At 37.1% G+C, this 21921-nt stretch overlaps 1 protein-coding gene across 1 annotated transcript in view; it reads right to left on the bottom strand.

The window, feature by feature from the left end:
- Nucleotides 1-21921, bottom strand: part of P3H2 (prolyl 3-hydroxylase 2) — a 175459-nt gene that overhangs the window by 43335 nt on the left and 110203 nt on the right. Inside the window, exon 2 of the mRNA XM_055568708.1 lies at nt 458-610. Within this exon, the coding sequence (XP_055424683.1) occupies nt 458-610 (153 nt within the window). The remainder of the gene's footprint in view (nt 1-457; nt 611-21921) is intronic.

Raw genomic sequence — 21921 nt, 5'->3', positions numbered from 1 at the left:
AAAAGTATTGGAGCTTCAGCTTCAGCTTTATGTAGCTTTAAAAAAATAAAAAATTGAAATGTATGAGTACCCTGGAAAAACCACTGAATTGGTTGCTGGGAAATCATGGGGTGACTTTGAGCAATTCACATGGGTTTCAACTCCAGTGGGTAAAATTAAAGTGCTGAAGGTGGGAGGCATGGGGACACAGGGGAAGGCTGAGGCTCACAAAGGGCTACAAATATTTATGTCATGTCTTACTTTTCACCATATCATACTGCTTTTCTAAGTTAATTTTAATTTCTGTCTCAATATTTTTAGCCCTGCACTACAATGTTCCATCTTAAAGTACAAAAATGAAACTGTATTGGAAATTGAGAATCAGTGTGAGATATCCACTCATAGGAATTTGCTCTGAATCCATTGAACCTTGGTAGCACTAGCTCCTCATGGTTAGTGCAGGATCCCCAAAGCTTACCAGGTGTGGTTTGGCCTCCCGATCTACCAGCTGGAGGTCTTCAACTCCTGCCATTGTTCTGTAATTCTCGATGTTCTGCTGCATTTCCATGTGCTCGGGGTTGGCCATGAAAAATGTGTGTGCTGCGGCCACTGCCTTTTCCATCTGGTTAAGCTATAAAGAGGGGGAGAAAAAAAGGACCAAATGAAGGCAAATATTTCTAAACCACATTGAGTACCAGTCCAAGGGTTCACAGACTGAAGGTGCCAGGGCTGGGTTCATTCCCTCCACCCAGCCTCCACACTAAAGGGCAGGAGGTTAATAAACAAGTGCTCCTAAAATGATATGTGGGTATGGGTATTTTGGCTATGGTGAAAACGGATAAACGTGCTTTGTTCTAAGTTTGTTCTCTTCTCCCTCATTTCGAAGCCATCTGTGTTTCCTGGCAAATTGAATCGACATGCTTCCGTTTGTTTTTTGATTGATCAAAATTAAAAACTGCCAATGCTGTGCCATGTCTGATTCACATTCTCAATATTTTTGTCTCTTTTCTCTGATTTTCTTTTTGTTCCTTTTGGCTTTAATCCTGACAATAGAGGAATAAACCGTGACTTTCTGAAGTATAAGATTGGGGATACATTCCACTACACCAAGTTTGCTATAAAGGCTTTAGAATATGAAGAACACAGATTTTAAAATAATTATTCCAATCCATACAAGATACTAAATATAGTACAGAAAATGTACTACTATATTTCTTTGATTAAGAAATTGATTCCAAACTTACACTTGGATTCTCATCAGTACAAAAAGAAGGATTTTCAATAAAATACAAAGACACTATAAATCTCCTCTTAAACCACTTAATATGCTGTTCCCCATGTAACATGCAATGGTGTATTGTTTTAAACAAAATGAAAGTAAATTTGTTTGATTTAATACATTTTGCCCTGTTTTCTCCATGGAGAATATCTATAGACAGAGTCTGACCTCAATTCAGAAAAGTGAATAGTCACACTAGGACTAGTCATTTTCACAATGAAATATAAATTACATTAGGTCTATTTTGAAGTGTCAGTTCAGTTCAGTCACTCAGTCATGTCTGACTTTGTGTGACCCCATGAACCTCAGGACACCAGGCCTCTCCATCCATCACCAACTCCCAGATGCCACCCAAATCCATGTCCATTGAGTTGGTGATACCATCCAACCATCTCATCCTCTGTCGTCCCCTTCTCCTCCTGCCTTCAATCTTTCCCAGCATAGGGTCTTTTCGAAAGAGTCAGCTCTTCGCATTAGTTGGGCAAAGTATTGGAGTTTCAGCTTCAACATCAGTCCTTCTAATGAACACCCAACACTGATCTCCTTTAGGATGGACTGGTTGGATCTCTTTGCAGTCCAAGGGACTCTCAAGAGTCTTCTCCAACACCACAGTTCCAAAGCATCAATTCTTCAGTGCTTAGCTTTCTTTATAGTCCAACTCTCACATCCATACTTGAACACTGGAAAAACCATAGCCTTGACTAGATGGAACTTTGTTGGCAAAGTAATGTCTCTGCTTTTGAATATGCTGTCTAGGTTGGTCATAACTTTCCTCCAAGGAGTAAGCGTCTTTTAATTTCATGGCTGCAATCACCATCTGCAGTGATTTTTGAGCCCCCCAAAATAAAGTCAGCCACTGTTTCCCCATCTATTTGCAATGAAGTGATGGGACCAGATGCCATGATCTTCATTTTCTGAATGTTGAGCTTTAAGCCAACTTTTCACTCTCCTCTTTCACTTTCATCTAGAGGCTCTTTAGTTCTTCTTCACTTTCTGCCATAAGGGTGGTGTCATCTGCATATCTGAGGTTATTGATATTTCTCCTAGCAATCTTGATTCCAGCTTGTGCTTCTTCCAGTCCAGCGTTTCTCATGATGTACTCTGAATATAAGTTAAGTAAGCAGGGTGACAACATACAGCCTTGATGTACTCCTTTTCCTTGTTGGAACCAGTCTGTTATTCCATATCCAATTCTAACTGTTGCTTCCTGACCTGCATACAGGTTTCTCAAGAGGCAGGTCAGGTGGTCTGGTATTCCCATCTCCTTCAGAATTTTCCACAGTTTGTTGTAGTCCACACAGTCAAAGGGTTTGGCATAGTCAATAAAGCAGAAATAGATGTTTTCTGGAACTCTCTTGATTGTTCGATGATCCAGCAGATGTTGGCCATTTGATCTCTGGTTCCTCTGCCTTTTCTAAAACCAGCTTGAATATCTGGAAGTTCAAGGTTCACGTATTGCTGAAGCCTGGCTTGGAGAATTTTGAGCATTACTTTACTAACGTGTGAGATGAGTGCAATTGTGTGGTAGTTTGAGCATTCTTTGGCATTGCCTTTCTTTGGGATTGGAATGAAAACTGACCTTTTCCAGTCCTGTGGCTACTGCTAAGTTTTCCAAATTTGCTGACATATTGAGTGCAGCATTTTCACAGCATCATCTTTCAGGATTTGAAATAGCTCAAATGGAATTCCATCACCTCTACTAGCTTTGTTCGTAGTGATGTTTCCTAAGGCCCACTTGACTTCACAATCCAGGATGTCTGGCTCTAGGTGAGTGATCACACCATCGTTATTATCTTGGTTGTGGAGATCTTTTTTGTACAGTTCTTCTGTGTATTCTTGCCACCTCTTCTTAACATCTTCTGCTTCTGTTAGGTCCATACCATTTCTGTCCTTTATCGAGCCCATCTTTGCATGAAATGTTCCCTTCATATCTCTAATTTTCTTGAAGAGATCTCTAGCCTTTCCCATTCTGCTGTTTTCCTTTATTTCTTCGCATTGATCACTGAGGAAGGCTTTCTTATCCCTGCTTGCTATTCTTTGGAACTCTGCATTCAGATGCTTATATCTTTCCTTTTCTCCTTTGCTTTTCGCTTCTCTTCTTTTCTCAGCTATTTGTAAGGCCTCCTCAGACAGCCATTTTGCTTTTTTGCATTTCTTTTTCTTGGGGATGGTCTTGATTCCTGTCTCCTGTACAATGTCACGAACTTCCATCCATAGTTCATAGGCACTTTGTCTATCAGATCTAGGCCCTTAAATCTATTTCTCACTTCCACTGTATAGTCATAAGGGATTTGATTTAGGTCATACCTAGTGGTCTAGGTAATGGTCTAGTGGTTTTCTCCACTTTCTTCAATTTCAGTCTGAATTTGGAAATAAGGAGTTCATGATCTGAGCTACAGTCAGCTCCTGGTCTTGTTTGTGCTCACTGTATAGAGCTTCTCCATCTTTGGCTACAAAGAATATAATCAATCTGATTTTGGTGTTGACCATCTGGTGACGTCCATGTGTAGAGTCTTCTCTTGTGTTGTTTTGAGAAATGAAATTCACTGTTACTGAACAAGTAAATATGGAATCATGGAAGGCATAAAATATTCAACTGAGTTGGCTTTTGACAGTCTGGCCCTCAAGTATCTGTAAGAAATCCTGAGCTATTTCATGATATATAAAAAATCTTATCCATCACTATAGAAAACATAAACTGCTGTATTTTAAGATCTGACATCCTTATCTTTGTCGAATAATAATAAAGCCTTCCCTTTTTAATTTGCATATTCTTAGCTACTGCTCTTCCCTTCATTCAATCTTCCCTGATACCAGTTTTGCCTGCCACCTTTACTCTTGTTCTCACTTCAGGGGTTTCAGAAATTATTTTTGCTGTCAAAAATCACTAATTTAGGATTTCTTGTTTCTTCATTAATTAAAATTTCCTTAATTCCTCATACACCAACACAGACAAATATGAATTATATGGACTCTACATAATGCCAAATATATAGATACAGAGGAAGAGGAATAGGTTCTAAATTGGGTATATATTTACACTGACTGAACAAATGAGCCTGAAAAAAGTCATTTAAACATCTGTGTCTTGGTTCTACATTAAGAAACCCCCATAACACCACCTACTACATAGGCTTTTGGAAGAATTTATTGATACTACATAGGATTTTGGAAGGATTTATTGATAGTGCTTCAGGAATCACTAAAACCTTGAAAAAATAAATAACAGGATACAATTTATATATGATCTATTAATTTCAAGGAAGTAAATATATCCTCATTAATGCTGAGTATGCATAGTCTGAAACTGCCATAAAAATGTATTTTATGAGGATATAATAAGATAAGGAGGTCGGTGAAAATGGCCTCCATTTAAGAGTCGACTATAAGTTATGAACATAACAGGTTAGCATTGACACACTCTAGTTTTATAACACCAGCCATTAACATTGAATGAACATATATTTTTTACCTTCCTACCTTCATGTTTTGCTCAGACTGTACCCCGATCTTGAGATCTTTTATTTTTTGTTTTTTTCTTATTGAAATCTAACATATCCTATAAAGGCAAGTTTAAATCCTGGCTTCTCTAAGAGATTTTTTCTCAACCCTAAAGCTATAGTCAAGCACTGCTTATCATCTTACCCTCATTCCTCTACTGACACTGATGAGACTCTGCCGTACATGGCACTTAGCTGACTACACTTGTTACTCCCAGTAAAGCTCTCTGAGGATAGGGACCACAGGACTTATTTATCTTTTTTTCCATCTACTTTATAAACAGATGATGTCTATGATATGTCCAAGTAAAGATAAAAACAAGTTCTAAGAAGCAAATTTACACACAAATCAAAAGGTATATTACATATGAGTATGCTTCACAAGCTATAATGGACTAAAAAGATGGAAGCTTAATAGCAAAATCTCTGAAGTTATTATTCACACTGAGAGCTTCCAATATTGATTATCACTGATGAATGTGATTCAATAGCTCTTGAAAATGGTCAGCCAACACTGACAAATTGGTTCCTTCTCTTAAATTTGACCACATTAGTTTCTTTGCTTATTTGGTGCTTTCCCTATTTATAGCCCATTATTAAACACAATCCCATGTTCTCCAATATAAATATAAAGAAGATTCCATGACTTAAGTTTAATCCATAAAACTGGCTTTTAAATTATTGTGAACCAGTTCAGGAAACTAGCATTGTCTTCCAGAGACTATAAAACAGGCCATTATTTTAACTGGAAGCCTGATATCTGTGTACACCTTTTTAGAAATTAGATACACACACCTAACACAGTAGGAAAATCCAGGTGAACATGTGTATGCTACATATACAGCTGAACTGTTAGATGGAGATTATTATAGGGTCTTATAAGAATTAGGTTTCAGCTAAGGAAGATTCTACCAACTATTCCACTGAAACAAATAAGAAGCTAACTGCCTTTAAAGGCTTCAAATTGGATTTCCTCTAAGAACAAATTGAAATATACCCACAGGAGAGAGTAACTCTAGTGTGAGGGTAACTCCATGCATTAGAAATATAAACTGTAAAATAAAGAACAGCTGGAGAAAGGAGGATGATTCAACAAGACGGCATGACAAGTTTAAGGGAGTTTGCTGCTCTACCGTGATATGAGAAATACTGTTAAGAAATGCTTTGAGAAGCACTGAGCCATTTCATCTCAGGCTATGCAGAGCTAAGGCAAACATTTTCTCCTGCCAGCCATGCTACATGGAAAAAAACTAATTAAATCAACACCCTGCTGATGTTTGGAAGTTACTCTTCCCACTGCTGAGTGAATCAGACTCTTGCTGTTCAGTCGCTAAGGTGTCTGATTCTTTTGACCTCATGGACTGCAGCACACCAGGATTCCCTGTCCTTCACTATCTCTGGGAGTTTGCTCAAACTCATGTCCATTGTGTTGGAATCAGACTCTACTGACTCAAAAATGATTTTTCACAATAATAAAGTAGTATTTCAAAAATATACATTGACTACTTAAAAACCTTCAATAGCTATCTAATGACCACTGAGGTAATCTCAGAAACTATGTTCCATGGCATTCAGGACACTGTAGGATTTGGCCCCTGCTCTATCTTTCTATTCCTATTCACCACTATGCAACTTTTCCCAGGAAATTTCTAGAAAATTTCCTAGAAATTTTATAATTTCCTATCCTCTTATTCAAGAAAACACAGATAGACCCAGAACTCCAGCCATACCAAGTTCTTTATTTCACTCATTCACTTATTCAGCAAATATTTGCACTAAATCTATGCCAGGCACTGTGAAAGTCAATGAGAATAACTACACAGCCAAAATAGACAAAACCCCCACTTTCCAGGTGCTTATGGTCTCATCCAAGGGGACAAGCCTTAAATAAATAAATCATTAATGAAAGTAAGTGTAGATTGCATTAAGTGCTACGAGGAAATGAACAGACCGTCCAGTACAAGCTGATTGGGTTGGGATAGGACTCCGTTAGATGAATTAGTCAAGGAAGGACTCTGCAATGGGATTTTTGAGCTGATACTTAAATGCTGAAAAGCCAGTCATGAGCAGAAGAGGTGGAAGAGTGATCCAGGCAAAAGAAAGTCAAGGGCAAGAGCCCTGAAATGGAAAAAGTCTTGACATGTTTCCAAAGCAGAGTGGAGACTAGGGAGAGTGACTTGAGAAGTCAGAGAACAGATCGCTTGTAGGCTATGGTAAAGAGTTTGAAAATGATACCATCAACTCAAAGGACATGAGTTTGAGCAAATTCCTAGAGATAGTGAAGGATGTGGAGCCTGACGTGCTGCAGTCCATGGTGTCACAAGGAGTCGGACACAAGCGAGCAACTGAACAACAACAAAACTAAGTGCAAGAAGAAATCATTAAGGAATTTTAAGTAATACCTAATTCATATTTTCAAATGATAATTCAGACTGCTACATGGAGAAAGATCTTGGGTAGCAGGCAGGAGAACATTTCAGTAATGCAGAGCAGAGGTCATGTTTTTACATAACAAAATAAAAATAGGACAGCACAGGTTTGCCACCTCCCTCCTCCTTTTCCACCCATCCCTCTTCCATTCCTTTCTCCTCCTTTCCATTTTTGCCCATTCTTGACATAGCAATGTTTCTCAATTCAGAAAGCAGACACATAGCCCAAAATGAAACAATTCTAAAATTTTCAAACTTATTTTAGGAAAGATGAACAAATTCCTTCGCTTCTGAATTAGCATAAATATGAAGCTCAAGCATTTTGAATATGAGTTTAGAACAGCTTGTAAGACATGTGCAAGAAAGGAAAGGGATTGATTCTAAAACACATTAAAACACATTGAGAACACTGTATACTTTTGAAACAGAGTATTTAAGATAATGTTGGATCTTCTGAAGCCTTTTTATACAGTCAGGGTAAAACATCAAGCCTGAAATAAGTAATTTCAATTCTTGTATTCAAGCAACATTTTCAATAAAGAGGGGAATTCTTTCTCTATTTTTATCACCCTAACTGGGAATTCATCCGATACCATGCATTACAGTTTGATGCAATGCTATTAAAATATCTTTTTATCTTGGCTCTTTGCTTAAAATTCCACAATAGTAACTTAAGAGAATTTTTAACCCCATGTGAAGTTTCTTACCTACTACCAAACATGTAAATAGACAGTGAAGACATCCCATTTCTAAGCCATAGTGGAATTTTTAAGCTTGATTAGCAGTATAATCACACTAGCTGGAAGGAAGGGAAGTCACCAGATTACAGCATATCATGCAAAACACTAAAAATTTATGGGCTAAAAACTTCCATCTTTCTTTTATGAAGCAGGAAGATTTTTTTTTTTAATAATAGTGACACCCAATCTTTTCATAGATGTTTCAGCTCTTGTTAATGTCTCCAAATTTACCTCAAATTTTTGCTAGCCCAAAGTTAATTTTCCTTTAAAAACCACATCAGTAAATAAGTAAATTTTACATAATTGAAGAACATATTAAAAGAAGACTGTTAAAGACCCACCAAATTTTAAAAAAAAATTGAAAGCAGTTTGTTCAAACCACTGAATTAAACTAAATCCTACTAATTACAGTGTTCCAAATGTAAAGACCAGGCTTTTCAATGAAAATTCAAACTCAGGAAATTCCCCAACATTTCCATATAATGGAGTCAGATTTTCAGAGTCCAAAAACAGCTATATGAAGAATAACTTTACATTCTTATTCCACCACTTCTGGTGAGGTTACTGGCCTTTATGTTGCTAATTTAACTTGTAAAAAGCCCCATAAACTGAGCTATTTTCATAATTCAGCTATGCTAGATAATTGTTTGATTTTCCTAATTCATATAATTAATTTTAGCAGACATTGAGGACTACGTGATAGCCTGTGTTGTCCTTGTTGTCGTGACTACTAAGAAGCTCAGAACTAAATTTTATTCTCATTTGCATTAACTGTATTATGCTGTGTTCTAGTATATCAAACTGAAGCTAGTATATTTTCATTATTTTCTTTAAGTTTGTTTTTGTTATTTTTCCCCATTTCAAAAATCTCATTATAGAAATAATTGATTTAGCAAGGTAACTTCAAGTTCTTTTGGACACAGAAAACGTATAATTTACTCAAAAGATAATGCCCCACAGTAAAGGAAATTTCTAGTAATTAAATTCTTTCCTACTTGTCAAGGTAGAACATATAGAATTTTTTAGCTTTAAAGAACATATATTAATTCACAAATTAGGTGTTCATGTTAATATAGAAAGGGAACTTATCTTTGCATGTATGGAATGTTAGTCTAAAGTGTAGTCATGGTTATGAGTAAATATTTGTAGCTTTCAAAATGCTGTTTGGTAAGGATTAGATGAGAAATGACACATTTAAAGAGTAACGTTTTCTCTTGAGGATTAAGTTGGAAAGGAAAGATATGTTTTTTAAAGCACTTTCTTTTGCCAAACAGCTTATACCCTTATTTATTGTCCTGAGCCTGATTAATAGACTTTTGTTTTTTCTAAACACTCTGGTGCAGTTTTAATCTTATGTTTACAACTTAATGTTAAACACAGATAGTAACTTGCCACCATCAAACGAGCTCTGTGGAACAACAAATCTATCAGTTAAGCATGCTAGATTTCTTATCTAAATAAAAACCATATTTTAGGGTAAGGAAAACACTAAAGTAAAGAAGCAAAACTTTTAAACGTGTTATTTCATATTGGAGACTATTTAAAACAAAAAGTCCTTGACTTTTTGAGGAAAACACACACACACACACACACACACACACACGGAACTCAAAGCATTAGCCAAAAAATATGTGTGTGCTTAATTTGGACCAAACCTCTCAAGCTGTCTGTGTATTATCTAAGTTCCTAACAAGACAGCGGCCAAGACTTGGATGGCTGCTGGGTGAGCAGAGAGGACTATCTCAGTGATGCAATGTGGAAAAGCCCTATTTACCACATATCAGATGAAATTGATGTGTGGTTTATTGGTATGCCACTGTTATTTTTGGTTTTAAACATTAGGACAGGGTAAGACTGCACTACTGAGAAAGCGTCTCAACTTCGGTGGTATTGTCCAGAAGTCTCCCTTGAGGTGTCAGGGAATGACTAATGGTTACCGAAAAGTAAGTTTGGGCCAAGACCTCTCTGACATTTGCTTCCTGCTACTGTTTTTGGAGACACAGTTTTAATCCTCTTTGAAAATGTCTTTGGAAGGTGGCTGTCACTCATTTTCAACTCCAGTTTTGCCAATGTCACATGTCTATTGTAGTAGTCATTACTGCCATGTAAAGAATCTTACTCATGTCTGATTTTGAAAAATAAATAAATAAATAAAAATCTAATATTTCTCTTTGTGAGCTCAGAACTGCACTCTCCTTTGTGACTCCCATATCATGTGAGCACCATTTTGTTTGTGAGCTTGTTAATAAGAATTTAACCTTGTATGCTATTGTATAGTTTGCAACACAATTTACAATACTACTGATAAAAATTAAAATAATAAAAATGAATCATTTATCAAGTGTATATTCAATTCCTCTTGTGAAATTCTTGAAAAATGTGGAAGATGAACCCCTACCTCACCTTAGATCCAGTACAAAAGTGGTTGACTATTATTTACAAGAACACATTATAATACAAACAATGATCTATAGCTTCACGGGGAAATAGTGCTGGCACAGACTGAGTGGCCCTTAATGAACTCGATGGTATAAAAACAAAGTTTGTTGTTCTAACTGTTCACGCATGCTTAACTTCTGCCTGGTTTTCATTATGATAAATGGAGATGAGTGCTGTCTATCCCTAGTGACCCATTAAAAAAGTTCTAGCTAGCCATCACTTTGCTCGAGCCAACAGCCTAATTGCTTACAACCAGAGTTATGTCTCTGTAGTCATCAGCAGCCAGATCATATGTTTTTTTCACTCCAAACTGTACAAAGGTGCAATCTTTTTAATTTATCTGTCAAATAACTGACAAATGATTGCAAATGCAAATAAACTAAATTCGGGCTTTCTGCTTCAAAGGTATCCTTTAAAAATCAGCAGTGAAAGCTTAAAATAGATCTGACACTGATTTTTTATTTCTTGAGAATAGAAAAGCTTTTCCAAACTTTTATGTATGTTAGTCGCATGGTTTTGTGAAATAAAAAAGTGACGGGTATAAAATGCTTGTCATAGATGAGAAGGAATGGGAGAACCAAGGACTGAGACTCAAAGTTTGCGTTTATGTTCTGTTTCTCTTGTAAGCACTCAGGTATCCTAAGTGGACCACAGATGGAAGAGTATGTGCCAGGGAAAGGAAGTAACACACTGGGCTTTGCCTCGATAAAAATTGTAACAGTACTAGGATAGCACTAAGAGACAGCTTGCCAAAACTGATGACTTGGGGAGGGGCTTTGGAGTTTAGTGAGTATATAGAAAAATTCAGTCATTGCAATTTCTCTTTCTTTATTGAGGTGGATCATTTTTAAAGTCTTATGTTGAATTTGTTACAATATCACCTCTATTTTATGTTTCAGTTTTTTGGCTGGGAGGCATATGGGTTATTAGCTGCCCCACCAGGGACTGAACCAGCACCCTCTGCATTGGAAAGTGAACTCTTAATCATTGGGCCACTAGGGAAGTCCCATGTTGTGACAGTTTCTAACATCTTTTCATTTTGGTCTCCCTTCCATTTTGCGTTTATGAAACAAAATTTAACTTCCTACCCAAACCAGTCCACTGTGAGAAATGTAAGAAAAGCAAACAAGCAAAGCAAACACTTTCACACGTGCACCTTTTTGGGATAAATATGCCATGTTCCTCTATGAAATACAAACTTTTTCTTACTCTTTTAAGGGTGGAGAGACTTACTTCAAAAAGTATTTCAAAGCCTTCGTTTCAGCTCATATGGAAGAAAGCACCATGGCTGCAAATCAAACGGAGAGTCACTCCAAAGACCACTCTTGGAGGGGACTTCTAAAAGAGTCTAAGGTCCTTTCAGGGTTTTAACCCATCAGGCAGACTAATGGGGACTCTTAACCTGACAGCCCACAGGGTCTTACTAAAGAGGTGGTTTTTGATGATAAGAGTTCTTTCAATGTTTCATAAGCTCCTCTGGCATCATTCCTGCATTTTGTGAAACATTCAGCCACAGCAATAACCTTAGGCTATACTGTAAATTAAGTATTCCTGCATATGCACAGGTTAACTATAAACCCAGACATTTCCTCCATACCTCAGTCAATAGACTATACTGGAAAGAAGTTCCAGTCAATTTGAATTTCTTAGGAGGCTAAAGCTTGTAGAGAATTTGCTTACTTATTAAACATATCAGGTAGCATTCATTTTCTGTTACTTTGGTGGCAGCTGCATTGGTCTTCTGAGAACTAACTTCTATTAACCATAGATAACCCGGGCTAGAAAGGCCCTTTAAATCATACAGTACCATTGCTTCATTTAATGTGTGGATAAAACATTTGCAAAGAAAATCAGGAGCAAAACTATAGTTAGAATCTGTATCTTTTCTTAAAACATTCACAAACACATACTTCGGATTTTAATCCCGTAATTTCAAAGTAGAGGTGGGTTCATGCATATCTGGCCCATGTAAAAAGTGTTTGCTGATCACCTCTTCCATAGAAAGAACTATGATAAGTGTTCTCTGGGGATATAAATTGTTTATAATATTGTCCTCAATCATTTGTTAAATACAGCTCAACAGGACAAAGAGACACACAGATTATTAATCTCAAGAATTCAGACTCTATGTGATTAGAGGGGAGAGTAAGTTACACTCAACACAGTACTATAGAAATTGAAAGAAATTTGAAACCACAATAACCTATAATGTACAGGAAAGACATCATTGAGAAAGTGGGATTGAGACTTGGTCTTGAAGAAAGGAAACATGTGTATATCTCAGATGCAGAATAGGATGAGCTGAAAGAAATAGGGATGACTCAAATATTCTTATAGAAAAGTAATTTGGCTGAACTGGCTCATGCAAAAGGTCTAGATTGCAGAGTAATGGAAAACAAGGTTGAACAGGGATGGAATTTGGTGCTCTTTGAACACTAAAGTGCTTTGATTTTTTATTCTTGGAAAAAGAGACTCAGATGTATCTATGTGTGCATGTATGTGAGTGTGGTCATGAAAATCTCCCCTGCTTCATTTCAAAAAGAATTTGGAAAATAACAATTACAATATTTGAGGTAACTACAAAAAACTTTTTCTTAAGATTTTGTTTTTTTGGAGCTCTTTTAAGTTCAGAGCAAGATTTAGAAGAAAACAAAACAAAACAAAACAGAGATTTCCAATATCCCCTATGCCACCAAACAAGCATAGCCTCTCCTATTATCAGCATCCCTAACTATAGTGGTATATTTGTTACAACTGAGGAACCTATATCAACACACCATAATCACCTGAAGACCACAGCAATCACTCTTGGTAGTGTATATTATATGGATTTAGAGAAATGAATAGAGACAAGTATATATCATTAGGGTATTATATAGAGCATTTTTATTTCCTAAAAATCCTCTGTTCTCCAGCTATTCATCCCTCCCCACCCTAACCCCTGGCAACCATTGATCTTTTTATTGTCACCAAAGTTTTGCCTTTCCCAGAATGTTATATAATTATAATCACAGTAGTGTGTCTTTTCAGATTGGCTTCTTTCATTTAGTAATATGCATTTGAGGTTTCTCTGTCTTTTCAAGGCTTCATAGCTCATTTTTTTTTAGCATTAGTATCTGGATGTACCACAGTTCCTTTAGTTATTAACCTACTAAAGTATGTCATAGCTTCTTCTAAGTTTTGCAAATTACCAATAAAGCTGCTACAAACATCTGGGTGCAGATTATTGTGCAAAAACAAATTTTCAACTCCTTTGGAGAAATACCAAGGAATGAGATTGCTGGACGGTGTAGTAAGAGCAGTTTAGGTTTATAAGAAACCACCAAGCCATGTTCTGGAGTGACCTCACCATTTTGTATTCCCATCAACAATGAATGAAAGTTCTTATTGCTCCACCTTCTTGCCAGCATTTGATGTGAGTGTTCTGGATATTGGTCTAATAAAAGCATATTAGCATTTCCTTTTTCCTTGGATTTGCAATTCCCTGATGAAATATGCTGTAGAAAATTTTTTCATATGCTTATTTATTATTTGTATGTCTTTATTGGTAAGGTTCTGTTAAGGTCTTTATTCATTTTTAAATTGGGATGTTGGTTTTCTTATTTTTGAGCTTTAAGAGTTCTTTGCATATTTTGGGTAAGAATTTTTTATGTCAAATGTGCCGTTTGCCAATATTTTTCCTAGTCTGTTGCTTGTGTTCTAATTATCTTCCCACTGTCTTTTGCAGAATAGAAGTTTTAAATTTGAATGAAGTCCAGCTTATCACTTATTTCTTTCATGGATGGTGCCTTTGGTATTGTATCCAAAAAGCTACTTCCATATCCAAAGTCATTTGTATTATCTTCTAGAAGTTTTATATTTGTGCATTATACATTTAGATCTATAATCAATTTTGAGTTAATTTTTGGGAAGGACATAATTTTTTTTTAAAGACTACCTTTGCTGCATGGTATTGCCTTCACTCCTTTGTCAAAGATCAGTGAATATATTTATATGGGTCTATTTCTGGGCTCTTTACTCTGTCCTATTGATCTACATATCTGTTTTTGTGCCAGTACCATACTGTTTTGATTACCATAGCTTTGTAGCATAGTTTCAAATTTGAGCACGTGATACATCCAGCTTTGGCTGTGTTATGTTTTGTATATTTTTCAAGAGTTTTTTGGCTTTTTGTGGTCTTCTGTGATTCCATACAAATTTTAGGAGGGTTTGCTCTGGTTTTGTAAAATTGTCCTTCATATTTTGATAGAAAATATATAAAATCAGAAATTAATGACAAGAAAAAATTGAAAAAAATAAACACATGGAAACTTAACAGCATGCTACTAAACACAAAATAAGTTGATGGATAAATCAAGAAGGAAATTAAAAAAAAATACCTTGAGACAAATGAAAATGGAAGCACAACTGTCCAAATCCACAGGATGCAGCAAAAGCAGCACAGTGAGGAAAGTTTGCAGTGATACAGGCCTCGCTCAAGAAGAAAAATCTCAAATAAACAATCTAAATATATACTTAAAGGAATTAGAAAAAAGAAGAATAAGCAAAGCCCAAATTTAGTAGAAATGATCTTTATAAAAAGATCAGAGCAGAAGTAAATAGACTAAAAAACAAAAAAGATCAGAGAAACTAAGATATGTTTCTTTGAAAAGATAAAGCATAATTGACAAATCCTTAGTGAGACTCATCAAGAAGAAAAGAAAAAAAGAGAAAAAGTTTAAAGAAATAAAGTTAGAAATAAAAGAGGAAAAATTACATTGATTGCCACAGAAATTCAAAGGATCATAAGATATTCTCTTATGAGAATATTCTCTTATGAGAATTCTCTTACTACAGATAATCATTTCACCACACACTGTATAACTTAGAAGAAACTTCCACTGTATGTAGAGTCACACAACTATCCAAAACTGAATTGTGAATAAATAAAAAAATCTGAATAGACTGATTTCCTAGTAATGCAATAGAAACAGTAGTTTTAAAATCTCGCCCAAAATAAAAGTCCAGGTCCAGATGACTTCACAAGTGAATTCTACCAAACAATTAAAGAGGAATTAATACTTATCCTTCTCAAAAAAAAAAAAAAAATGAAGAGGAAGAAATATTTCCAAATTTATTTTATGAGGACAGCATTACCCTAAAACCAAAACCAGACAAAGACATTACAAAAGAAGAAAATTATCGTCCACTATCCCTGGGGGATATAGATGCAAAAATCCACAACAAAATATTAGTAAACAAAATTTAGCAGTGTATTAAAAGAATTATATGGGGCTTCCCAGGTGGCACAGTGTAAAGAATGTGCCTGCCAAGGCAAGAGACTCAGGTTCAATCCCTGGATCACAAAGATCTTTTGGAGTAGGAAATGGCAACCTGCTCCAGTATTCTGGAAAATTCCATGGAAAGAGAAGCTTTGTCAGCTACAATCCATGGGGGTGGAAAGAATTGGGCACAACTGAGCATGCACCCATGCACTCACAAGAATTATTTACTATGAATCAAGTGGGATTTATTCCAGCGATATAAGAATGATTTAACATTCATAAATCAATCATTGTGATGCACCACATTAACAAAATGAAGAATAAAAGTCATATGATTACCTCAACAGAAGCAGAAAGAGTATTTGACAAAATTCAGCATCCATTTATGACAGGAATTCTCAACAAACCCCTCATAGAGGAAACATATATCAACATAATAAAGGCTATTTATGACAAATTCACAGCTAACATCATACTCAACCCTGAAAAGCTGAAAACTTTTCCTCTAAGATCAGTAAAAAGACAAGGATTGCCACTCTCATCACTTTTATTCAAGATAATATTGGAAGTCCTTGCTACAGCAATTAAAAATAAAAAGAAATAAATGGCATCCAAGTTGTAAAGGAAAAAGTAAAACTGTCACCATTTGAAGATGACATGATACTATATATAGGAAGTCCCAAAGACTCTAGTCCTCCTGAAAAAAAAATTAGAACTAATAAGTAAAGTCACTAAAGTTGCAGGTCCCTTCCCCCAGGTCACTTAGTCTCTGATAACACTAAAGCAAGTTAGGCACTGGTTAGTTTTTCCTGAGAATGAGCCTTGTTTAGAAGAACAAAGTTTCTCTAGTATACTTCAGAATGGTTTCTTGTCCCTTGCAGGAAACATGAGCAGATTTTTCTTTAATACTTAGTTAGAACCCAGTTGAGTTCCTAGAGGTAAATCTCACAATATTGAGTGTGCCCCTCTATGGCTGCCTCCACCAGCCCAAAGTTTTTAACTCTCAGAATTGTCCACACTGAGCCAAATGCAATTTGTTGACTACAGTTCAGGATTTCCTACCTCTGCACTGATTCCCTGAAAGGTTTCTGCTCACGGGTCTCTGCTTCATAAGCCAAGCCAACCTGTATTCATCACTTTATCTTTCCAATCTTGGAAGCAGTTGGTTTGCTCTGTAGTCTCAACCTCTTTTATGGATCCTAGTATAATTGTTGATTTTACTGTCTGTTTAGCCTTTACTTGTTGCTAGGATGATATGGCAACATCCAAGCTCCTTACATGCAGACCTGGAAATCAGAAGTCGGAAATACATTTCATTTCTCATCAGGAAGAAGAGTATAAGAATGGTGCTATATCACCAACTTGATAGCCTTCCTCTTGTAGAAAAGTTAGCCTGGTTTTTGTAGGATAATCTAGGAGTAAAGAGAAACTGGAGAAAAGGTAAAATTCCTGGGAAACATCGTAATATTTTTCTTATAAAAAGAAGAAGCAAGTTGATTGTCTTGGCTTGAGCTGTCGTAATGAAATACATTGAATGGGTGGCTTAAACAAAAGATATTTATGTTCTCATATTTCTGGAGTCTGGATCTCTGAGATCAGAATGCAAGCAAGGCCAGGTTTTGGTGGAAACTCTCTTCTTGGTTTGCAGATGGTCACCTTCTCCTTTTGTCCCCACAAGTACTGAGCAAGCTTTCTGGTGTCTGTTCTTACAAAGGCATTAATCCTATCCTGAGTGTCCCGCTCTCATGACCTCATCTAAACCTAATTACCTCCTAAAGCCCTCATCTTCAAATGCCATCAGGTTGGTAATTAAAGATTTAACATGTTAATATTGCGGGAATCCAATTCTGTCAACTGCATTAGTCAAAGGAAATGTAAAAATTAAGAACATCCTTAAAATTTCAAAGGCAGTCAATTTTGGAAAATGATCGAAACAGCAGTGGAAATCAGCTTTTAGGTGATTCCAAAATTTTACTGTGGGTTGAAGAAAATAATCATTTCATTTCGAACTAGGTTGTGTTTGGTATAATGGGAGGCATGCAAAAGAAGACAGCTCTTTAGCAGTGAAAAATCTAGACTGGAGAACTGATCTGCGGAGGACTGGGCAAGGCCTTCACTTGAGGCACACTTGGAGTCTATGGTTAGAGAAAGTAAGAAAAGACTTTTTAGGATGAAGCCATGATCAATTATTACAAGTAACTCAGAGCAATCCACAAGCACAGGGAAAAAAATGTCATTGAGTTTGTAGTTAACCTTTATCTTGCTAAAAAGTGTACTTTCCTGGATGGTCATGAGACAATTAAAACAAAAAGTTTTTGTAGTTAATTGCCTTATAAACTGTATTAAAGGGTAAACATTTAAATAGAGGAAGACTTTTAGAATCTTTAATATGCTACTGTGATTGTTCATTTCTATGAATGGAATATATATATATATATATATAATATATTAGCCAGAAAGCCACCTTCCTGTTTCAGTGACTCAATGGACTACCAATCAATTTTCTGAGACTCTACTTCGTTGGTATGAATATAGCAACCCACATTTTGGGTAAACTCCATTACCTTTGATGAAAGAACAGCCTTAAATGTAAGTGAGCCCAGAATCACAAATGCAAAGACTGAAATGATCCTTAGACATCATTTGGTGTAAGACTTCCTCCTCTATTATACTTACATGATTAAGATAACTAAAAGATCGGGTGAAAAATTGTTTTCAGGGTCACATGAATCCTAATAGAAGTGTTAGATCTTACAACATGCTCTTCTGATTCCAAAGTTAACGGTGTTTCTAGTAAACTTCATTTCATGTAAGACTAAGTGGTCAATCCTCCATATTCAGCAGGAAGATAAAGAATGTACCATTTTAGACAAGGACATATAAAAAAGTTCACCTAAAAAGTATCCTTCCAAAAGACATAAAAGAATGTTTTTCTTCATGCCACCCAGAGTAAGCCAAATTAAAGCTGCCAAGTGGCTGCTAATGAGTACAGTAGAGAACTGTAGGATTGGGTTCAAATGAAGAACCTGTTTGAATTGAACTACAGCCTAGAAAAATCATATCAAATAAACTATAAAATTATACTCAGTGGTTAAAAAAAACTCAGGGTTTCTGATTTTGATTTTGTACATTCTGTGGGTTTACATTGGCTTCTTTCCCCTCAAAATGTTACTTTGTGGCAGAGTTTAGCAGCTGCATGTTCCCTTTGTACTAAGAAAAAATTGCCATTATGAACTTCCACATATGGAGTTCAATGTTCCCACTTCATTTGCGTGGGACAATATAAGCTTTGTACTTCTAGGGAAGGGCTTCCCAGGTGGCACTAGTAGTAAAGAACTTGCCAGTGCAGGAGATACAAGAGATTCAGACTCAGGTTCAATCCCTGGCTTGGGAAGATCTCCTTAGGAGGTCATGGCAACCTCCTCCAGAATTCTTTCAGGGAAAATTCCATGGACAGAGGCGCCTTGTGGGCTATAGTCCATGGGGTTGCAAAGAGTCAGACACAACTGAGTGGCTGAGAACACGCATACACTTTTAAGGACACTGAGGTTCAGGCTACTTTACTTTGTCGTTCGGTTCAACCCAACCAACATTTAATGAAGTCCTAAGCTGGGTATTGGGTGGGTGCAGATGGTAGAGGAAAAGTGAGATAATTACTGCTTTTTTAGTAGCTAATCCGGGGGTAGGAGGCTTCCCAAGTGGCACTAGTGGTAAAGAATCCACCTGACAATGCAGGAGACATAAGAGAAGCAGGTTCCATCCATGGATCAGTAAGATCTCCTGGAGGAGGGCATGGCAACCCACTCCAGTATTTTTGTTTGGAGAATCCTATGGACAGTGATTGGGCTTCCCTGGTAGCTCAGACGGTAAAGCGTCTGTCTGCAATGCAGGAGACCCAGGTTCGATCTCTGGGTTGGGAAGATCCCCTGGAGAAGGAAATGGCAGCCCACTCCAGTATTCTTGCCTGGAAAATCCCATGGACAGAGGAGCCTGGTAGGCTACTGTCCATGGGGTCGCTAAGAGTTGGACACGACTGAGCTAAGGGAAGAAGATGGACAGTGAAGCTTGGTGGGCTATAGTCCATAGGGTCACAAAGTGGTGGACATGGCTGAAGTGATTTAGCACGCATGCACACTGGCAGGTAGAGTAGGAAATCTGACAAACACCTATAACTCAGGGTTGAGTGTGGCACTATAAGAGAAATCAAAACATATACTATAATTCTTCATGGAGATATTATTATGAATATGGCATTTGTAACAGACCCTGAAAAGTGAATGGAATCTCAATAGAGGCACCAGGAAGGACATTTCATCATTGGAGAGACACCAATAAAAAGTATTCTCCATGTATAAGGATTAGTTTTTTGGGAGTACAAGTGTTGACAGTGCGGTTTAGAATATATGAGAATACTTAAAAATTAGGCTGAGGTCAGCATGGTATGGGTATGAAGTTAGTTACATGTTTTGTCATACTCAGAGGAGCACTTGAAACTTTGAGAGCAAATAGAGTGACTGAAATCTTTTAAAACTCACTTCCCGAAACATTTCCATCTCATTGGAAAGGAGTGAGCCTAGGTTACTGGGGTATACTAGGACAGTCTGTAGTGAGATAAGCAGCTAAGATCAATCCACTGAGCTCCAGGTGCCAGGTCACCCCTCCCCCTCCAAATAGGTCTTGATTTGGCCTTGGATCCTGATTATTATGGAATAGGTCACATAATCACACTCTGAAAGTTACAACTGGTCAAGCATGCCAATAGAGTGCTAAATCGCTGCATTTCCCATTACTGGAAGACCAACTTTCTGTTAATCTAAAGCCAATTTAAGGTTTTCAAAGCATAAAGCCTTTTAAAGACTCCATGGCAAGTCCAATTTTCAATCAGAAAGGAATCTAAGCCAAATTATTTAAATGAATACAGCCTTTCATTTAGGAGTTGCCATCTCTGCTCTTTCTACTCAGAAGAACATGTGGTCCTACTCCAAAATAAAATAAGCAGCGTTCATTCTTTTCATTTGAAAACACTCCCACAAGGCACTAAAGGAATTCTCCCTTGCCTTTCCTTAGAGACAGTGAGGCAGAGAGATTCTGTTACATTTTCATTAATCTTTGCTTCATGCCCACATGATCAGATGAAGTCTTATAAGAAAGGGAATATGAATTGCAATGATTAACCTTGTGCTTTCCTGTTCAGGAAGTGAGGATGCTGAGACCTATGAGCAAAATGGATCCCTAAATCCTACTCTTCCTACTCCCAGTTCTAGTGGAAAAGAGTGAGTTAATGAGTGAAGTCACTCAGTTGTATCTGACTCTTTGCGACCCCATGGACTGTAGCCTACCAGGCTTCTCCATCCATGGGATTCTCCAGGCAAGAGTACTGGAGTGGGTTGCCATTTTCTTCTCCAGGGGATCTTCCCAACCCAGGGATCAAACCTGGGTCTCCCGCATTGCAGGCAGATGCTTTAACCTCTGAGCCACCAAGCTCAGAGCAAATGTTCACTTCCTTAAAGGGAAGAAAGTAAGTATGTGTGTGTGTATACTTAAGATAAACAGCAGTGCCCTACCACTTATTTTATGAAAAATTTAACATAACTAATCTCAAGTCATTATCATATGTAGGCAGAGCAGATGTGAACGTCCCGATTTCCACAATGACAAAAATATCTCAGAGAGGTTAAATATTTAGTTGCTACTATTATTGAGCATATAATATGCCAGAAACATGAAATAAATGTCATATATATCATCATATCTATATGTGAATATTTGTATTTACATATTATCACATTCATATGTGAATTTAGGTGACTTCTCACCCTAGGACCTAAGAATGTGACTGTATTTGGAGACAAGGCCTTTAAAGAGGTAACTAAGTTAATGGCACCCCACTCCAGTACTCTTGCCTGGAAAATCCCATGGATGGAGGAGCCTGGTAGGCTGCAGTCCATGGGGTCGCTAAAAGTCGGACATGACTGAGCGGCTTCACTTTCACTTTTCACTTTCATCCATTGGAGAAGGAAATGGCAACCCACTCTAGTGTTCTTGCCTGGAGAATCCCATGGACGGAGAAGCCTGGTAGGCTGCAGTCCATGGGGTTGTCAGAGTTGGACACGACTGAAGCGACTTAGCAGCAGCAGCAGCAGCAAGTTAAAATGAAGGCTTTAGGATAGGCCCTCATCCAATCTGACTGGTACCTTTATAAGAAGATGAGGACACGGAGAGAGGTATCAGGAGCACCAACGCACAGAAGAAAGGCCATGTGAGGACACAGGGAAAGGGGACTACCTGCAA

Source organism: Bubalus kerabau, chromosome 2 (genome assembly GCF_029407905.1).
Source record: "Bubalus kerabau isolate K-KA32 ecotype Philippines breed swamp buffalo chromosome 2, PCC_UOA_SB_1v2, whole genome shotgun sequence".
NCBI lineage: Eukaryota > Metazoa > Chordata > Mammalia > Artiodactyla > Bovidae > Bubalus > Bubalus kerabau.
The sequence above is the reverse complement of the archived record's forward strand: the minus strand, read 5'-3'. Positions and strand labels throughout refer to the sequence as shown.